At 47.6% G+C, this 18,780-nt stretch overlaps 2 protein-coding genes across 2 annotated transcripts; both read right to left on the bottom strand.

The window, feature by feature from the left end:
* Positions 1–1,416: 1,416 nt before the first annotated feature.
* Positions 1,417–3,095, bottom strand: LOC136959771 (motor neuron and pancreas homeobox protein 1-like). The gene is made up of 3 exons (XM_067254018.1): positions 2,648–3,095; positions 1,867–2,027; positions 1,417–1,722 (listed from the first exon to the last, which is right to left on the bottom strand). Exons 1-3 carry the CDS (start codon positions 3,093–3,095, stop codon positions 1,417–1,419), a joined length of 915 nt encoding a protein of 304 aa, XP_067110119.1.
* A 5,244-nt stretch (positions 3,096–8,339) lies between these two features.
* On the bottom strand, positions 8,340–15,372 carry LOC136957892 (tubulin alpha chain-like). Its single transcript, XM_067252113.1, has 4 exons — positions 15,219–15,372; positions 11,444–11,666; positions 9,878–10,026; positions 8,340–9,668 (listed from the first exon to the last, which is right to left on the bottom strand). The coding sequence occupies exons 1-4, from the start codon at positions 15,219–15,221 to the stop codon at positions 8,694–8,696; spliced, it is 1,350 nt and encodes a 449-aa protein (XP_067108214.1). The 5' UTR covers positions 15,222–15,372; the 3' UTR covers positions 8,340–8,693.
* Between the last annotated feature and the right edge of the window lie 3,408 nt (positions 15,373–18,780).

Below are 18,780 nucleotides of genomic sequence, written 5' to 3'. Positions count from 1 at the left end.
TTACCGGTCATATTAAATGCCATGTGTTAAACCAATCCAAACTGCCTTCATTTCCAGGGTCATAAGGAGCAACCTGGTTTAGTTGGGATCATACTTGTGAAAGACCTTACAGTCTGTTTGTGTTGTGTACTAATTCAGTATGTTTTTTTCTTGCTAACAGACTACATTAGTATATCAGTTGTATTGTGTTCTTACTTCATGTTCAACCTCTAACCATGTATGTCACAGTGGTCAAACAAAACCTTATTATCCTTTCAGGTGTTGAGTAAAACCTTGTGTTTAAACGCTCATCTTTTGGCTGTTCTAGACAGTACCTCACATTCAGGGCCTCTAACAAGGCTGGCTGCTTTAGGTCGTTGTTGCCTGTCAAAGACAATTACATCATTGAGTGGTTGTGGAAAAAGGATGAGAAAAACAAAATACTGCCACACTAGAGGTGATATTTTTAAAAGTGTAATTGTAACAACAGTTGTTGGTGTCAAGACGTAATACTGATGATGTCACGGGGCTACACCATGCGGTGGTGGGGGCTGCAAGTCCCTCTCGTCTGGGCCGTCCAATCACAGACCCTCCATGACCCGTCTCACAGACCCTCCATGACCCGTCTCACAGACCCTCCATGACCCGTCTCACAGACCCGCCCCTCTCATAGCCCCCCCTCCATGACCCGTCTCACAGACCCTCCTCCTCTCATGCCCCCCCCTCCATGACCCGTCTCACAGACCCTCCTCCTCTCATGCCCCCCCCTCCATGACCCGTCTCACAGACCCTCCACCTTTCATAGCCCCCCCTCCATGAGCCATCTCACAGACACGCCCCTCTCATAGCCCCCCCTCCATGAGCCATCTCACAGACCCGCCCCTCTCATAGCCCCCCCTCCATGAGCCATCTCACAGACCCTCCTCCTCTCATGCCCCCCCCTCCATGACCCTTCTCACAGACCCTCCTCCTCTCATGCCCCCCCCTCCATGACCCGTCTCACAGACCCCCCCTCTCATAGCCCCCCCTCCATGAGCCATCTCACAGACCCGCCCCTCTCATAGCCCCCCCTCCATGAGCCATCTCACAGACCCGCCCCTCTCATAGCCCCCCCTCCATGAGCCATCTCACAGACCCTCCTCCTCTCATGCCCCACCCCTCCATGACCCGTCTCTCTCCTTGTGAACCCACTTCCCCTCACATAGTCAGACCCTCTCCATAGCCCCTCCTCCTCCCATAGCCCCTCCCTCTCTTCTAACCTGTCCCTCACCCATAGCCCCTCCCTTTCTTCTAACCCCTCCCTCACCCATAGCCCCTCCCTTTCTTCTAACCCCCCCCTCTCCCCTAGCCCCTAGCCCTTCCCTCTCTCCTAGCTCCTCCCTCTCCCTTAGCCCCTCCCTCTCTCCTAGCCCTGCCCTTGTGACCCCACCGACCCTCTCAAAGCCCCACCCCAGTCCTCCAGCCAGCGGATTCTCCTTCCTCCAACTCGTCCTCAGAGCAGCTGTAGCTCGAGTGTTCTGTGTGCCCCAGGAAGTCAGCAGGAGGAGACAGGCCCTCTCCATCCTCGTCTTCCTCCTCCTCCTCCTCCTCGTCATGCAGGCTGTTGCTCCGGCTGTCTCCCCCAGGCTTGGTGCCTTTTTTCCCCAGGACTGGGCTCCCTGAGTCTGGCTGGGACGCCCGCTGCTCCTTGGCCTTGCGGCTCCGCTTCCACTTCATACGTCTGTTCTGGAACCAGATCTTCACCTGGTCACGCACATAAACACGCACACACAAACACACACACATACACACGCACATACACAAACAAATAATGGTTAATGTATTACTAAACTATTACCAAAACAGAAGCCTTATCACCAGCATTGATCCCTAGCTGGTGGACAGTACCTGTGTCTCAGTGAGCACGAGTGACGTAGCCACCTCGAAGCGCCTGGGTCTGGACAGGTACTTGTTGACCTTGAACTGGTTCTCCAGTTGCAGCAGCTGCTGGCTGGTGAAGGCTGTCCGAGGCCTCCGGCATTTCCCCAGTACACCGACCTGCGGAGTGACTGGGAGAGAGCGAGGGGGGATGGGGGGGGGGGGGGGAGGGAGGAATTTTATAGGCTCTGAAAGTTAATTTCTCAATCTGCAAAAGTGACCCAACTGTCTGCTTTTACATATCCGCTTGAATGAAGTATAAATTATGATTGAGACACAATGAGAACCCAGAGTGTTGTAGTCCCATGGAGACAGTCATAAATGAAAAGGATCATATCCTTTTTTTTATCAGTGGGAGGACAACAATATAATATGCAGAGTCTATATAACTGGACCATTAACTTAATGAAACCTTCGCCTGTTATCAGCTCTTGAAGATTATTTCCTGTGTTGTTCCTTCTCACCTCGACTGATGAAAATGCTATTTATGACTAATGTAAACATGGTGCCTAAAAGGTGGCATCATTATAGTCACATTATAAAGGGGAAATATTTTACGATATTATTAAATAATTTAGAATTAGCAGTTGATTGAAAATTACTCACTATAATTTATAATTATTTGCACAATATAATATTACAATAAAAGTTATACATATAGTATAGTATATATATATATATATATATATATATATATATATATATATATAAACGAATAAGTCTAAAAATTAGGGTGATGCCGGTTACTCACCTCCATACTCTCCCAGTCTGGGCATCATCATTCCCGCTCTGATCCAGTGTTCCAAAGAGAAGGATCCAGCCATAGCGGCCGCCTTCAGATGCTCCGGATATGGCTGAGCCATCTGCGTAAAGCCAGGATATATGAAGCCGGGGTGCTGCGCTCCCAGAGTAGCCAGGGGGTACAGGGAAGCTGGGTACAGTCCGGGGAAGGATCCCGGAGTCAGCGCCGTGAGGCCAGGATGGGGAATGTTCAACAAACCCGGTTTGGGGATAATACCCGTCTGGATAAGAGCAGCGTTCGATGTCCTCTGGGGAGACGGGGTTTCCGAGCGGTGGCACGACACGGGAGTATGTGTGTTTTCACTGCACAGTCCCTGAGATCCGTCCCAGTGAGCTGGGTGCGGGTGCGCGTTGTGGGCCAGGAGCGCATCAATACGAAAGTTGTTGGATTTCTCCATTGCCGTCATTTTCTCTCTCCAGGAAATGTCCAGCCAACTCAAATTACACAACTTTTAGAAGAAAAAACCCCAATACTTGTCAGATCTTTAAAAAGAGTCTTTGAAAGAAGGAAACCGTAAAGCTGCTGTGTTGTTGGTCGATATATATATATAATAAAGCTTACACTCGTTATTAAAATTGGCTAATCATCATCCCAACTCCATTCCCTTTTTTCTTTTGATTTCTTCTATATTTCCCGTCAGCCCCTGGCGCTCTGCTCCCGTGCGTAATGCGCGTCCACCTGCCACTGGTCTAACTTTTCTCCACTATTCCGTTCAGGAATGGTTCTGTCTATCTGGCTTCTGATTGGCCCATCTCAGCAAGCGAGACAGAGGGACAACCACTCACTTATATATCCCCCTCGGTGTTTTAATAATATAAATTACACTCTGAAACTCCCCTCTCCGCGTGCACGCCAGATTGCCAAGCGCACCACTCAGGCACGTGGAAAGATAGCACTGAAAAGGACGTTTCGGGAGAAAAACGTCTGTTGGTCAACAGTTTCAGCTACTACACCAATGAGCTCAGTTTATCAAGAGCAAACAGAAAGATGCAAAGTATAATTTGTTATTTATTAGCTGCGACTACTAGCCTGACGTTGTCATACTCATAATTCTAGTCAGAATATAAGTCTGATACCGCTCCGTTGGGCTGTGAGTATGGTACACAAAACTGCATGCGCGTACATGGTCGAAGTTACTGCGAATTTGCACTTGTTTAAAACAGCCTTATCTTTCAAATACCTCATAGGACGACAGGAGCCAGGCTGACTGGCCTTGCCGCCTGGCCTCTGGCATTCTTTCTCTTCCAGCAGGTGATGCTGGGACACCTTTTTCCCACCGCCTCTCAAACACTATCTAACACACGCATGCATGCACACACACACACACAGGCCACACACACACTGCGAAAGCTATGACGTTTGTACGTTAATGAAATGTTTAATAAACATCATTGGTTGTTACAATGATGACTATCAGAGGCCTATCACAATCTTCAGGGTTATATCATGATAATCAGTCATTATCACACTGTACAGCTGATAACCATGACATAAACAACAGGCTTCCCAGCAGCTAACTTTCCACCAACCAGAAGCCATTTCCTGCTGGGTTGCAGAGATGATAAGCGTTGCCCTGCTTCTCTCACAGTGAAGACAAACAGCCACTACTAAACGCCTCATAAAAAAAACACATCCTAGTCTGCAGATAATAGCTGACACAAATGGGATATTTTGACGGACAGACTTATTTTGAACTGTAACTTCTTTTCCCTTATGATGATGACATAAAAAAAAAAATCATCTAGTAGATGTATATATCCAGAACAACATGGCTTACAAATGATTGTGGCGAAAACGTGTGGTAAATACAGACCGTTCCTTGACTCTGACCACCCAAATACTGTTACCGTGGACTCTTCATCCACAATCCTTGATCCTAACCCTTAACTTGTAAACAGTGTAGGCACTCAGTGTTGGAAAGGAGAGTTTGCAAAGTGAATGAAGTGGAAACGTTAATCGTTGTAAGCAGAGCGGTAAGACCGTGTTTAGATGAGAGATCTGTGAAGATGAGTGTGCTGGTGTTCAAAGGTGAACCCTATGGACGTGTCTCCCTGGTGAGTAGACCCCCTCACACAGAAGAGCACAGATGCTCAGCAAGCGTTAAGGAGCTGACAGACTGCACAGGCTATGGGCAGTAAAACAGCCATTCAGTCATCAACCATTCATACACAAATGTGACAAAGAGGTTAACCCTTCGACAGCCTATGCCTGACCCTAGTTAGCACTCAGAAGTTTGAAGAGAGCAGTCTCTCTGTGTTCTGGCCCTACCAAGGCTGCACTCTCCTTCCTCTATAATTGTTTGACTATTTTCTATTTCTCTGAAACCTTCGGCCTCCCTAGTTAGCCTAGCACGTTTAGCAGTCTTAATCTCATTCTGATTCCCAGCCCCCAGACCTTGCCTATCCCAGCCCCCAGACCTTGCCTATCCCAGCCCCCAGACCTTGCCAATCCCAGCCCCCAGCCCCCAGACCTTGCCTATCCCAGCCCCCAGCCCCCAGACCTTGCCTATCCCAGCCCCCAGACCTTGCCTATCCCAGCCCCCAGACCTTGCCTATCCCAGCCCCCAGACCTTGCCTATCCAAGCCCCCAGACCTTGCCTACCACAGCCCCCCGCCCCCAGACCTTGCCTACCCCAGCCCCCAGACCTTGCCTATCCCAGGCCCCAGGCCTTGCCGATCCACAGACCAAATCTGAGCCTCTGCAGGTTGGCCTGGAGCAACAGATGGAGCCCCAGCCTCCGGGCCCCCCAACCTCCCTGTCTTCAACCCCCATTCCCCCAGCCTCCCAGCTCTCCAGCCTGCCAGGCCCCTAGCCTCCCCAGCCCCCGGCCTTCCAGCCCCCCAGCCTCCAAGTTCCCCATCCTTCCAACCCTCCAGCCGCCAGCCCCCCCCCTCCCTCCCAGCCTCCCAGCCCCGTCTCTCCTCCTCCTCCTCCTGCTGCTGCTGCTGTCTGTGTGGCCTGAGAGGCCTGGCTGCGTGTGTCTGGCCCATCAGCCTCATTCACAGAGACACCGTTTAGCAGTAATTATCCAGGGCCACGCCCCCTCCTGTCCCTGTCATTGTGCTGGCATGTCAGGGCGGATGCCATCATTAATCAGCTCTTTCATAACCCTGCTAAACCCTGCTGAACCCTGGCACCCTGAACGCCCACTGCTGGACCCACTCCATCCTCTGTTCTGCTCAGTCCAGCACAGCCACACAGGAACACCACAATGGAGGCAGAGGAGGGGGGATGACACCGACATGGGATCTGATGAATGGAGACAAGGGACACAGAGGGATGTCAGATATCTGATAGGGTCTCAATTTGGGAGCTTCCCTCAGAAACAATGTTCAGATTCAGGTTGGAATGTCTACACTGGTCAAGTTCTAAATGGAATAGTTGGAACTTAGACTGGTGGTTTAAGGTTTTGATTGGAATGTTTGCAATGGTCATGTTTTCTCTGGAATGTTCCAACTACAGGTAGATGGTAAACATGGACCTCTCCAGAAAGGAATCACACTTTTATAAAGTGTGATGCCATATTGCCATCTGATGTAGCAGAGGCATGCCAAGGTCTCTACAGCATAACCCAGCAAACACGGAGGAACAAGTGTGACCTCTTCAGTCCCCTATGTATTATCCTCGGATCTCATCTTCAACTCTCTGACGCACGATGACGGATATGTGACACTGAGGAGGAACCAGCTCTGACAGACAGGTGACTCAGCCAATCAGCTCCTCTGTTGATCATACTGAGCATCCCTAACTTGGTCCTAGTCATCAAGTTGTTTTTTATTTGGGCCCCTTCATTCGCCCCTGTCAGTTCCTCCTCCCTCCCTCCCTCCCTCTGCCGTGGATAGACACAGAGAGAAGACAATAAATGGGGCATTTCCACCAGCTCGCTCAATTGGTGTCTCATCCTTCTGCCCCAAAGGCTAAACCTAAGACACACCCACCCATAGAATCAGCACATTTTAATCAGGGGCCCTCCCCACCACACACACACACACAGTCACACGCACGCGTACGCACACACGCACACAGCCACTCAGAAGATTAACATGTGTGTTTAACATACACTAACCAAACAACCAGGTTCTATAGATTGATTCCTCTCAAACTGCCTCACCCTGCCTTTGCTGCCTGAAACCTACATCAACCCCCCCCCCCCCCCCCTCCACCCCCAGTCCTACATGCCCCTATCTCAACAGCAGTAGAGACAACACAGTTGTTATAGAGGTAAATTCCAAGTTCCATTGGAATCCTTGTTAAACAGTGCTGGGACACACAGGAGTAAAGAGACAGGGGGGGGGGTTAGACCGGGGGAGGGTTAGACCGGGGGAGGGTTGGGGTAGACCGGGACTGAGGAAGGGTGTTGATTAAGTTGGATGATTTATAGAGAAATAAAGACAACAGGTTCCTCCCACTCAGGAGTGAAACCTGTCAAGGTCACACGCCAGGAACCCAGCTGAAATACCAGCAGCTTCCCCGTCTGTAGACACAGGCCCAGGCCCAGCCGGGGCCGTTAATATGTCTGCTGATACAACACTTAGCCTGATCCCCTTATCACCTTCCTGATAGGCTGTCCAGTCCAGCCTGCCTGCACACCTGGTCTAATACCTCTAAATGGACAGGTAATGATGTGTGTGCAGCGGTCAGCCTATCTCTTCCCCAGCTGCTCTTTTTCTCATAGGGCACGCACACACACACACACACACAGAAACATGCACACACACACTTACACAACACCCACGCACACATAGGATTGTTTGCTGGGATAGTGCTGACAGGTGCATGTTTATTTAAAAGGCAGTCAGGCAGGTACAGTCAGTAAGTCATGCCATGTACCCGCATGCTGTTCATGCTCCGGAAGCCTCCGCCTTCCCAATCGGCTTCTGTATCTTCTGTACTCTTCCGTACTCTCCTCCTCTCTCTCTGACCCCTTTCCTCCCCCTTTCCAGTAGAAGACATTACTCAGGTCTCCCTAGACCTCACACACCATTTTCTCTTTCCACCTCACCTCCTACATAAAGCCTTAACATGACAGTGACCATAACCACAGAGAAAGATCACCTATCCATGCTAGCAACCTCAACCTGCAGAAACCACAACAGGCATTGATTATTTCCAGGGTTGTGTAGCTCGGCAGACCAGCTCAGCTGACTTGATTTCTTATCCCGTCTCAAAGCCAGATTTATAAAGCTGAATAAATCACTTGGTCTATGTGTCTATAGCAAGGCTGATTAGCCTACAGCCTCACATTTCCTGTTGACATTAGCTCAGGAGCTGTTACTAGTCAATACCAGGTTAGGACCTATCACTGATCAATAAACCAGATCAATACTGTCAATGCAATCAGCTAACAGCTGTGGGACTGGAGCTCTCTCTTCTGGGGATATCCCCACAGCTCCTCTAGTGGATGCTAGTCTCCCTGAGGAACGGTTTGTATCTCCTCCAGTCCTAGAAACAGTTTGTGTTTCCTGTAGTGGATGCTGGTCTCTCCAAGGAACAGTTTCCATCTCTTCTAGTGGAAGCAAGTGGGCAGCATCAGAGTCTTGTGTTTCTGAGGGACATTGTGTGTCTTGATGTCAAGTTGATACTACAAAATTAAGGTTCTCGATGGCTAGCCCGAGCTAGTAATATTAAAAAGTAAACACCATGAATTGCAGTGATTTTAATAGTGAGTTTTTTTAATTGTGCATCCTGACAACCGACAGTGGGGCACTCTTACAAAAAAGGAAAGGTTGCTGGACAGTGTCAGCCTTAAATATAACATAGGTCAGAAAATAGTATATAAAAACAAGGGAAAGTAATGATTCTGGAAGATTTACAACACTGATGTTGATGCAGATACCTTGGGGTTTATTCAGACACACAAGTTCCTTCAGGGAAGAAGACACAAATAATTCAATTTTACTAACACGAAGCCCACGAAAAACAGGTTTGGCAAATCATAAAACACAGTTGTTAAGAGAAACCCCAGAAGAAGTAACAAGCGAAAGCATGAAGCTCTTCAGTACTCCTCTCCCTCCTCATCTTCTTCAAACGAGTCGATGCCCACCTCTTCGTAATCCTTCTCCAGGGCGGCCATGTCTTCTCTGGCCTCGGAGAACTCTCCCTCCTCCATGCCCTCACCCACGTACCAGTGCACGAAGGCCCGCTTGGCGTACATCAGGTCAAACTTGTGGTCCAGCCTGGCCCAGGCCTCGGCGATGGCGGTGGTGTTGCTCAGCATGCACACGGCCCTCTGGACCTTGGCCAGGTCTCCTCCAGGAACCACGGTGGGGGGCTGGTAGTTGATGCCCACCTTGAAGCCGGTGGGACACCAGTCCACAAACTGGATGGTGCGTTTGGTCTTGATGGCAGCGATGGCGGAGTTGACGTCTTTGGGCACCACGTCACCACGGTACAGCAGACAGCAGGCCATGTATTTACCATGACGAGGGTCACACTTCACCATCTGATTGGCAGGCTCAAAACAGGCGTTGGTGATCTCTGCCACAGACAGCTGCTCGTGATAGGCTTTCTCAGCAGAGATGACCGGGGCATAGGTGGCCAGAGGGAAGTGGATGCGAGGGTAGGGCACCAAGTTGGTCTGGAACTCTGTCAGGTCCACATTCAGAGCTCCGTCGAAGCGCAGGGAGGCAGTGATGGAGGAGACGATTTGGCTAATGAGCCTGTTGAGGTTGGTGTAGGAGGGACGTTCGATATCAAGGTTCCTGCGACAGATGTCATAGATGGCCTCGTTGTCCACCATGAAGGCACAGTCAGAGTGCTCCAGGGTGGTGTGGGTGGTCAGGATGGAGTTGTAGGGCTCCACCACAGCTGTGGACACCTGGGGGGCCGGGTAGATGGCAAACTCCAGCTTGGACTTCTTGCCAAAATCGACCGACAAACGTTCCATGAGAAGTGAGGTGAAACCAGATCCGGTTCCTCCTCCGAAGCTGTGGAACACCAGGAATCCCTGGAGACCGGTGCACTGGTCCGCCTGAGGATAGAAACCAACAACATGTTAGTTTCCTCAAACTAAGGATCGAGTTGTTCAAAACATCTACCCGGAAATGTTTTTTTTGGAACACATTGTCCTATGATTGTAGGGCCCTGATGCAGGGGAGACTGAAAAGGCCTCAGTAAAGTGGAGGATAAGGATGATTAGTGTCAAGAGATTAATGCTAAAGGTCAGTTTTAGGTTTTCACCAGTTTGCGCGTCCTGTCCAGGACCACATCGATGATCTCCTTGCCGATGGTGTAGTGTCCACGGGCATAGTTGTTGGCGGCATCCTCCTTGCCGGAAATCATCTGCTCGGGATGGAAAAGCTGGCGGTAAGTTCCTGTACGAACCTCATCTGGATGGGAGAGAATAGCATCATTCATATCAGCGGTGCCAAAGTCCATACTTATGGTTTGGTTGGAACTTCCTTTTTAAAAAGGAAGTTTATATGCGGCCAATATTTTCGCAAATGAACTCACAATGTACATACTATGCCACGGGAAAATAACAAAAGCTAATTCAGAAACTCTGACTTTATGGTCAATATGGCATTGATTTATGGACACATTAAACACGTGTAAATTCTCCAATTTGCTAATAAATCTGCCATATTGGATTTAATATCTCATTCACAACTATGCTTTTGTCAGACATTTATCCCAAACACGCAAAAACAGGTTTCAAGTCAATCGGAGCTATGGATGGTGAGAAGATTTTTTTTTAGATATTCCCAAATTTTCACAATACAGGGAAATCCATCATGGCAGACTTAATGGGTCTTTGAAGTATTTCTGTTCCCTAGGAGAAATAAGGCGAGTAAAGCCATCTTCTGACGTGTTGGACCAATTGAGTGGAAATGCCATCACCTAGAAAATTGAAAAATGGGTTGTGGCCTGTAGTGCCACCTATGGTCCAACGATGGCGTTTGAGGTGCGAGAGGTAAAAGGTTGGGCGATATGACAGATACGGATCAATTCGGATCACAGATAGACGACGGTCCGTTTATACCACTACCTGCACACTGCTGAATGAATCGGCTATCGGCAATAGAAGCAGTGACAGATAACAATAGGTAAACGTGCTCCAATCACCCAACCCTAGGGCGTTAGCTGTGGCCTGTAGGATCAATGTGCCAAATTTCAATGCTTTTTTACCAATGAGATTGTGTTATTGGGCATTTTATAGAGATAAGCACAGTAATAAGAATACTAACAATTATAGGTCAGGAGAAAATAGGTTTCCTCCTGATGGAGGAATCTTAATTATGAGGATAGATTTGACTTCTTGCCCCCTTTTTTGACAGTTGTGTTAGCTTTGTAAAATCCCTGATTATTTGCATCCCAGGGTGAAAGATGACTTTTTTGCTGGTCTGAATGGGTCCTGATTTCAGCCTGTCCGGTCCTTTTTGGTTTAAGTAATAATCTTTGCAACATTTGAAATGACTGTTCCATCAATGACCATGTAACGACCTGGCAATACCTACAGTAACAACATTGTAGTTACATGGGAACTTCAATCTAGTTACACTCCATTACAGTTTAGCGCAGTGGTTCTTAACCCTGTCCTCAGGGAACCCCTTTCCTGCATGTTTTAGATGTTTCCCTGCTCCAACACACCTGATTCAAATAAATGGGTCGTTATCTAGCTCTGTAGAAGCCTGGTAACGAACATGCATTTGAATCAGGTGTGTTGGTGCCAAGAAACATCTAAAACATGCAGGACAGGGGTTTCCTGAGGACAGGGTTAGCGGAACAAGCTATTAAACAACTTACCGATGACGGTGGGCTCCAGGTCTACGAAGATGGCCCGGGGAACGTACTTCCCTGCTCCCGTGTCACTGAAGAAGGTGGTGAAGGAGTCGTCATGGCCGCCCACGGGCTTGTGGCTGGGCATCTGACCGTCCGGCTGGATGCCGTGCTCCAGACAGTAGAGCTCCCAGCAGGTGTTGCCCATCTGGACGCCAGCCTGGCCCACGTGGATGGAGATGCACTCACGCTGAGGTGGGGGGGAGAGGTGGGGGGGAGAGGTGGGGGGAGAGGTGGAGAGGAGAGGTGTGGAGGAGGACAGAGAGAGGTGGGGTGAGAGGTGGGGGTGAGAGGTGGGGGTGAGAGGTGGGGGTGAGAGGTGGGGGGAGAGGTGGGGGTGAGAGGTGGGGGTGAGAGGTGGGGGTGAGAGGTGGGGGTGAGAGGTGGGGGGGAGAGGTGGGGGGGAGAGGTGGGAGGAGAGGTGGGGGGGAGAGGTGGGGGGGAGAGGTGGGGAGGAGAGGTGGGGGGGAGAGGTGGGGAGGAGATGTGGGGGGGAGAAGTGGGAGGAGAGGTGGGGGGAGAGGTGGGGGGGAGAGGTGGGGAGGACAGAGAGAGGTGGGGGGAGAGGTGGGGGGGAGAGGTGGGGGGGAGGACAGAGAGAGGTGGGGTGAGAGGTTGGGGGGAGGAGGGAGGACCGAGGGTAGGGGATAATTGGAGTTACAGTGATTTTCGACAATGACCTGAACGTACGCCCCTAACAAACCATTATGCGTGTCTTCTGATCACTGTGTGATAATGCGATAACATCATGACGTCATGACATTTGATTAATTCCACTGAACTCCACAAGAGGGAGACAGAGGCCAAGGGACTTCACTGTGATGAGTTGTTTGTGAAGGGAATGTGGGTCACTGCAGCTGCTGTTGAAAATCTGAAACAGTGACGTTGTGTCTTGCTTCATGTGGAGGAGCACAGAGCTACTAGGATCTACATCTAGCCTATTTTTAGTTTAAGTTAGGCTTGCAATTAGGGTCAAGTATTTCCTTCCTTTCAACCACCTACATCGAACTTGGACTGGTGAGCAGTTTGCACTATTAAGCTAACCTAACTAAGCAGCCTTTTCTACCTTGCATACACCCAACTCCTGCCTAGCCAGGATATGCATTAGGTATTATTAACCTACTGTACCAACAAACCGACAACTACCCCATTGTAAGCTCTGTAATCATAATCGTAAACACACAAAGGAGTGTTTACATGGTTTCCTATGCCATGAAGGCCGACAGAGCGACAGAGCGAGCCAGACAGGTGTGTCAGACCGCATACCTGCCCTGCTACACCTTTCTGTCTGAGGCTGTTTCTGGTGCTGGACAGGTACACACCAGGTACACACCAGGTACACACCTCAGGAGCTACACAAACATCTGTGTTTGCTGGCTCATGATGCGAAACAGGATATTGAAACAGCAGGTGTGTCTTGGTGCCAACTGCCTGTGTCATCACCAAATTCTGCCTTCTTACTTCCCAGTTGGAAGACTAACTGCAGCTCTTGTAGGAACCTTCCCTCTGCTTTAGAAATAAGAGCAGCCTGAAGCCCTGTTTATCATTCCTTGCATTCCTGCCAGACATGTACAGGCCTACCTCAGCAAGCTCTCCCTCTCTCCCTCCCCCCCTATGCCTTTAACTCTCACTGTGAGTGACAGTGAGTCAGGCACAGGGGCGTAGCCACTGGTAGGCACAGGCCTATTTGTTCTAAGGCCTACCCAAAAACGAAAATATCTCCGAAAGATTATGCACGGGGTGCACATCGCAAAGTAAATAAGTTTAAAAAACTGAAAAGATGCCTATCCATGTGTTTCTAGGCCTACCCAAAAAGATTATTCTGGCTACGCCCCTGGTCAGGCATGCATATTGTTCCAGAGCCTAGGCTAAGTTTAGGGGCGGTCAGTCGGGACATGTCCCTACCAATATCAAGTGACCCCTGAAACATCCCCACTAATCATTTGCGGCAGAGAAAATAGTGATAGGATGACAATAGGTTCCCACCTATGTTCAAATCAAACCGACGCCCTTGTTCCTGACTAAAGGGGTTCCCTTCCAGTGTCCTTGACAGACACCCTCCCCTGACCACAGGCACCCTGAGCTGCTAAACTCCCCCCCCCCCCCCCCCCCCCCTTCAACACCAGGAACTATATTTACCCTGTCCCTTCCCAGCTGCCCCCCTGGGATGGATGGATGGAGGGAAGGAGGGATTGGGGGATGGTTTGGCCGCTGCCTAGTTTGGGCAGGCGTGGCAGGTCAGACTGCTATTTCTGGGGGAACTCTGCATCTGTTCACCTTACCTGCTGCTGGAAACCGGCAAGCTAATTGGGCTACATGCCCACCCACGTCCCCAAGCCTGCCAGCTGCACTGGGTCACTCACCAATGTGGGTCAGTACATCCAAACTGAGCTGTATGACCCTGTATCAGGCCCTCAACACATGATCCCATTGGCGTGAACGTTTCTCAAAGCATACTTATAGAAATATAGTACAGACACAACATACTATAAACACAGACACATGAATCGCCATGCTATGATGCTGATGTGTTATCATTGCACACAGTGCGTTTGTGTGTGTGTGAGAGAGTGTGTGGGTGTACGGGTGTGTCTGTATGTGTGAGAAGGCGGATGTGTATTCGATCGTGTGTGTGTGTGTGTTTGAGAGTGTGTTTGTGTGTGAGAGGGTTCGCAGACGGGTGTGTCTGTGTCAGCAGTGACCACAGAGACTGGCTGACAGCTTGAGCACAGACAGCACTGCTGAGAGACAGAGCACTATAAAACTCCACTGTAATAACACATCATAACATGTAATGGCCCTGGATAACATATAAGAGTCAGGAGTCAGGTGGCTGAACGGTGAGGGAATCGGGCTAGTAATCCGAAGGTTGCCAGTTCGATCCCCGGTCATGCAAACTGACGTTGTGTGGGCAAGGCACTTCACCCTGCTTGCCTCGGGGGAATGTCCCTGTATTTACTGTAAGTCGCTCTGGATAAGAGCGTCTGCTAAATGACTAAATGTAAATATAACCAACTGGGCCATATAAGGAGGTTCCTACATGGTGGTTTTGATGTGGTCATACTGAGATTTGCTGGCCAGAACTGAAGTCAGTGTACTCCAAGACTCCATATGAATGTGTTCACTGTGTATTGATATGCTATTTTGATAGATATTTTTCTGATATTTATCGGATATTTGTCTTTTCAAGACTGGGAAGCAGCTTGATATAGGAATCAGAGACACACCTTGATGCAGAACGCCAGAGACCTTGGGGCTTGGGTAACTTTCAGAGTTCAGTCAATCAGGTTTAGCAAGCTGTCAGTCTGACCAAGGTGGAGACATGCAGAACACAAGCCAGATCATACTGGAGAAGCTGTCGATGCATTAAAACGGTCCTTCTCAATGAGAATTCATTGAAACTCTTCATAATTTAGGCCATCTGCTCAATATAGCAGTGACAGTCACCGTCAGACGGTGCTCGATTTTTCGCTGCGTCACGGTTTCTAGAAGAAGCCACCGGGCACCGGTCAGACAACTGCATTGCACCGTTCTCCTGGCCAGGATTTGGGGGAGAACGCAGACTGTGCACGGTAGATGCAGCAAAGAAATACTCCCGAGACGAGGAAATGGATTGATGGTGAAAGTATCGACATGAACAGCGGAAAGACATTCCTTGCAGAAAGGATTATAATAGCATGTGCGCGCAATAAAAACGCGAAAAGAACCAAATGATATCAATATAAAGACGGAAGACACTTACCATTGTGTTTTCGGACAGTAGGTAGATCTATCTTCTCTTAAAGAAAAACAATCGGATATAGTGCAGTACGAGTTGCCTAGCTGTGTCGAGAACTTCTCACAGCGCCCGATAATGTGGTCTCTGTAAGGCAGTTGTGCGGCAGGTGTGCACAGCGGCTGAAGACTAAACTCAATACGCGGAAAGGGCGTCACAAACGGCCCGCCCACAATTATGAATTTACAACGTACGAGTGTTGAAGCTGGAACGTTCTGAGAAAAAAAGGGCGTGTCTTGGAAGGTGAGAGTCCTCTGCGTCAAATGTAGAAGTTAAAATTCTGCTGACGCCAGCTGTAACGACTAGCTTATCTGGTTTGTCCCACTTTATTGTAAAATCACTGTTACATCCATTACCGCAGATTTTTACCCAACTGCATTTCTGCGTGTGATCACAAGGTGGCAGACTAACCCAGTGTTACATTGCAGTGACGAGCGTTGAGAACATGCTGAGGGCGGCATGAGCCCAACGACAACTTACACAGGACACATAAAGCATGTAAATCAGTGGTGGTCATTGAAGGTCTATCCACCCAGACCCAGACATAGACCCCAACCCCAGAATCATCTCTCCCTCTACTGTACACCCAGACCCAGACATAGACTCCAACCCCAGAATCATCTCTCCCTCTACTGTACACCCAACAATGACGCAACAACATCATTACTTTTGTATAAACTGATTACATCAAACTTTTAAAGTTTACATTTAGTCATTTATCTCAGCAATTACTTTAAGTAACTGATAATTGCTACAATCTATTAATTGATTCAATTAATAGATTTGTTTATGTGTTAGATTTTATTTGAGAAAAAATATATTATATTAATAGAATATCATATATGTATTATTATTAGATTTCTTAATCTAATAGTTGTAATAAGTTTCCACACATTTTGATTGGGTGTTACAGTGTTCACCAATCCCTGTCCTAGACAAGGTTAGTAGGCTACTTAACTCCCCTCTTTCCCCAACCTGTATGACAACTTTCTTTGTTCCATGTCACTGTTAAAGCAATACCTTTATCACACAGGAAGCATTCTGGGAATCGGCCTGTGTGATAGTGCAACGCTTCTAGGTAGAACCTTTAAATCAGGGGTGTCAAACTCTGACCCCCGGACCAAATCTGGCCCAGCAAGGCCTTCTCTGCTGGCCTAAACACTATCAGAATCACTGACTCATGTTTTAATATATATATTTTTTAAATGCACGGCCCGCCACTGCGGTAACACATGCACCGCTAATAGCTACTACAAATCCCAGAATGCTCTGATAGTGCCTTGGCGCGTCAAGACCCACAGGCATCCCCACCTCTGTTTTCATTCATTCGCAACCTCATGCTGCCAGTCACCTCAGCCAGATGTCAGACACCCCTCCCAAAAAATTGCCAAACGGAGGGTGGAAAACAGGAGCTTTCTAGACAGGTGGGAGACTCTCGTGAATATCTGTTCACGACCGTAAAGTAAGTAAGTAAGTAAGTAAGACTTTATTTATATAGCACATTTCATACAAGAATTGTAGCTCAAGGTGCTTTACATAAAATCAATAAAAACAATAATACAAGTGATAAACAATTCAAACAAAAATAAAAATCCCAATAAGATCTCTGTTCAAGAGAGAAAACAACTTTAAAAGTAGGAAAACCCTTTTGAGATAAAAATTACTTAAATGCTTCGGTAAAAAGGTAGGTTTTAAGCTGTCTTTTAAAAATGTCTAGAGTGTTTGCTTCCCTAATATTTATGGGTAATTTGTTCCATAGTTTTGTGGAGTAATTGACAAAGGCCGTCACCAATCTTCTTATGACTGCTTCTGGTGACCTCTAATAGGCCTGCATTTGATGATCGCAGTGTTCTAGCTGGTGTGTAGTTTTTAAAGGAGTTAGCAATGTAGCTAGGTCCTTGTCCGTGTAGAGCTTTGTATGTGAGGAAAAGGACCTTAAAGTCAATTCTGAAGGTAACAGGGAGCCAGTGTAAAGTAGCTAGGACAGGACTAATGTGTTCTCTCCTTTTAGTTTTGGTTAATAATCTAGCTGCAGAATTTTGAATGAGCTGTAGTCTTTCAGTGGTTTTCTTGGGAAGACCAGTGAAAAGTGCGTTACATTAGTCCAGTCGGCTGGATATAAAAGCATTAATTAACTTCTCTGCATCATTTTGGTTTATGAATGGTCGTACCTTTGCTATATTCCTCAGGTGAAAGAAAGCTGTTTTGGTCACTCTATTAATGTGAGAGTTGAAATTCAAATCTGAGTCCAGGATTACACCGAGACTCGTCATCTCTGGTTTAAGACAGGGGGTTAAGCCTCCAAGATTCTTAATAAGCATCTCTCTTTTGGATTTGGGGCCACATAGTAGGACTTCGGTTTTGTCTTCATTTAATTTAAGAAAGTTATCATTCATCCATTTGTTTATTGCCAATGGTAATGGAATTGATGGCCGTTGCATCGTTGGGTTCAGTGGATATATATAGTTGTGTGTCATCCGCATAGCTATGGAAATCTATGTTATGTTCTCTGATTATGTCGCCGAGTGGTAACATATAAAGAGAAAAAAGTAATGGACCTAAGCAGCTTCCTTGAGCAACCCCGTAGCAGTTCTCATGTTTCTTGGACCTATGGTCACCTAAACTAACATAAAACTTCCTTCCTGTGATATATGATTTCAGCCAGTTCAATACACTATCCGTGAACCCAATAAGCTTTTCCAGTCTATTGATTAGGATGTCGTGATCAATTGTATCAAATGCTGCACTGAGATCTAACAGGATAAGGATAGAGACTTTATTTGCATCAGAGTTTAGTCTGAGTTCGCTAATTATTTTGGTGAGAGCAGTTTCAGTACTGTGATATTTCCTGAAACCTGACTGCGAGACTTCCAGGATGTTATTTTCTTCAAGAAAAGAATTTAATTGGACTAAAACTATCTTTTCCAGTACTTTACTAATAAATGGAAGGTTTGATATTGGTCTGTAATTTGCAAGTAGACTGTTCCAATTTGGGAAGTTAGATTCGCTGACAATTTTGGAAAGTTCACTAAGTGTGATACAGGTAAATGTGCTCATGGTTATGTTGCAGAATCTACTGATGTCAGTTTCGACCCCACTATTAATAATACTCGCTCTGATCAAAGTTATTTTGTTCTTGAAGAACAAAGCAAGCTCTTCACATTTAACTGCTGAGGGAGGACAGACCTGTAAAGGACAGACCTGTTTGTCTTGTGTGCGGAGCCAACGTGGCTGTAACGAGTTTGTTCCCATATGAAAAGATGCCTTATTATATCTAGAAAGAAGGGAAAACATGCTTTTTTTCAATAAATAGGAAATCTGGCCCGCAACTTTGTCCCAGTTTTTTTTATTTTGGCCCACTGTGTATCTGAGTTTGACGATTCATTAGGGGATTAAACCCCAAGAGGGTCCTCAGAGGATCTTTCAAGGGTTTCTCTCCCAGGGGCAACTGAACAACTTTTCATGGTACTGGATACAACAGTGTAGAGTATAGACAACAGACTGTTGAAACTGTATCTTTACTTCTCCT

The sequence above is a fragment of the Osmerus mordax genome, chromosome 2 (genome assembly GCF_038355195.1).
Source record: "Osmerus mordax isolate fOsmMor3 chromosome 2, fOsmMor3.pri, whole genome shotgun sequence".
Classification (NCBI taxonomy): Eukaryota; Metazoa; Chordata; class Actinopteri; order Osmeriformes; family Osmeridae; genus Osmerus; species Osmerus mordax.
This window is presented reverse-complemented; position numbering and strand designations above follow the sequence as displayed.

Excerpts from the sequence above, each read along its gene's own strand:
- LOC136957892 (XM_067252113.1), bottom strand. Across the intron at positions 10,027-11,443 it reads CCTGGAGCCCACCGTCATCG|ATGAGGTTCGTACAGGAACT; the intron begins GTAAGTTGTTTA and ends TCTCCCATCCAG. Across the intron at positions 9,669-9,877 it reads TGGACAGGACGCGCAAACTG|GCGGACCAGTGCACCGGTCT; the intron begins GTGAAAACCTAA and ends TTCTATCCTCAG.
- LOC136959771 (XM_067254018.1), bottom strand. The coding sequence starts at position 3,095 with ATGGAGAAATCCAACAACTTTCGTATTGATGCGCTCCTGGCCCACAAC. Across the intron at positions 2,028-2,647 it reads CAGACTGGGAGAGTATGGAG|TCACTCCGCAGGTCGGTGTA; the intron begins GTGAGTAACCGG and ends GCTCTCTCCCAG. Across the intron at positions 1,723-1,866 it reads TCGTGCTCACTGAGACACAG|GTGAAGATCTGGTTCCAGAA; the intron begins GTACTGTCCACC and ends GTGCGTGACCAG.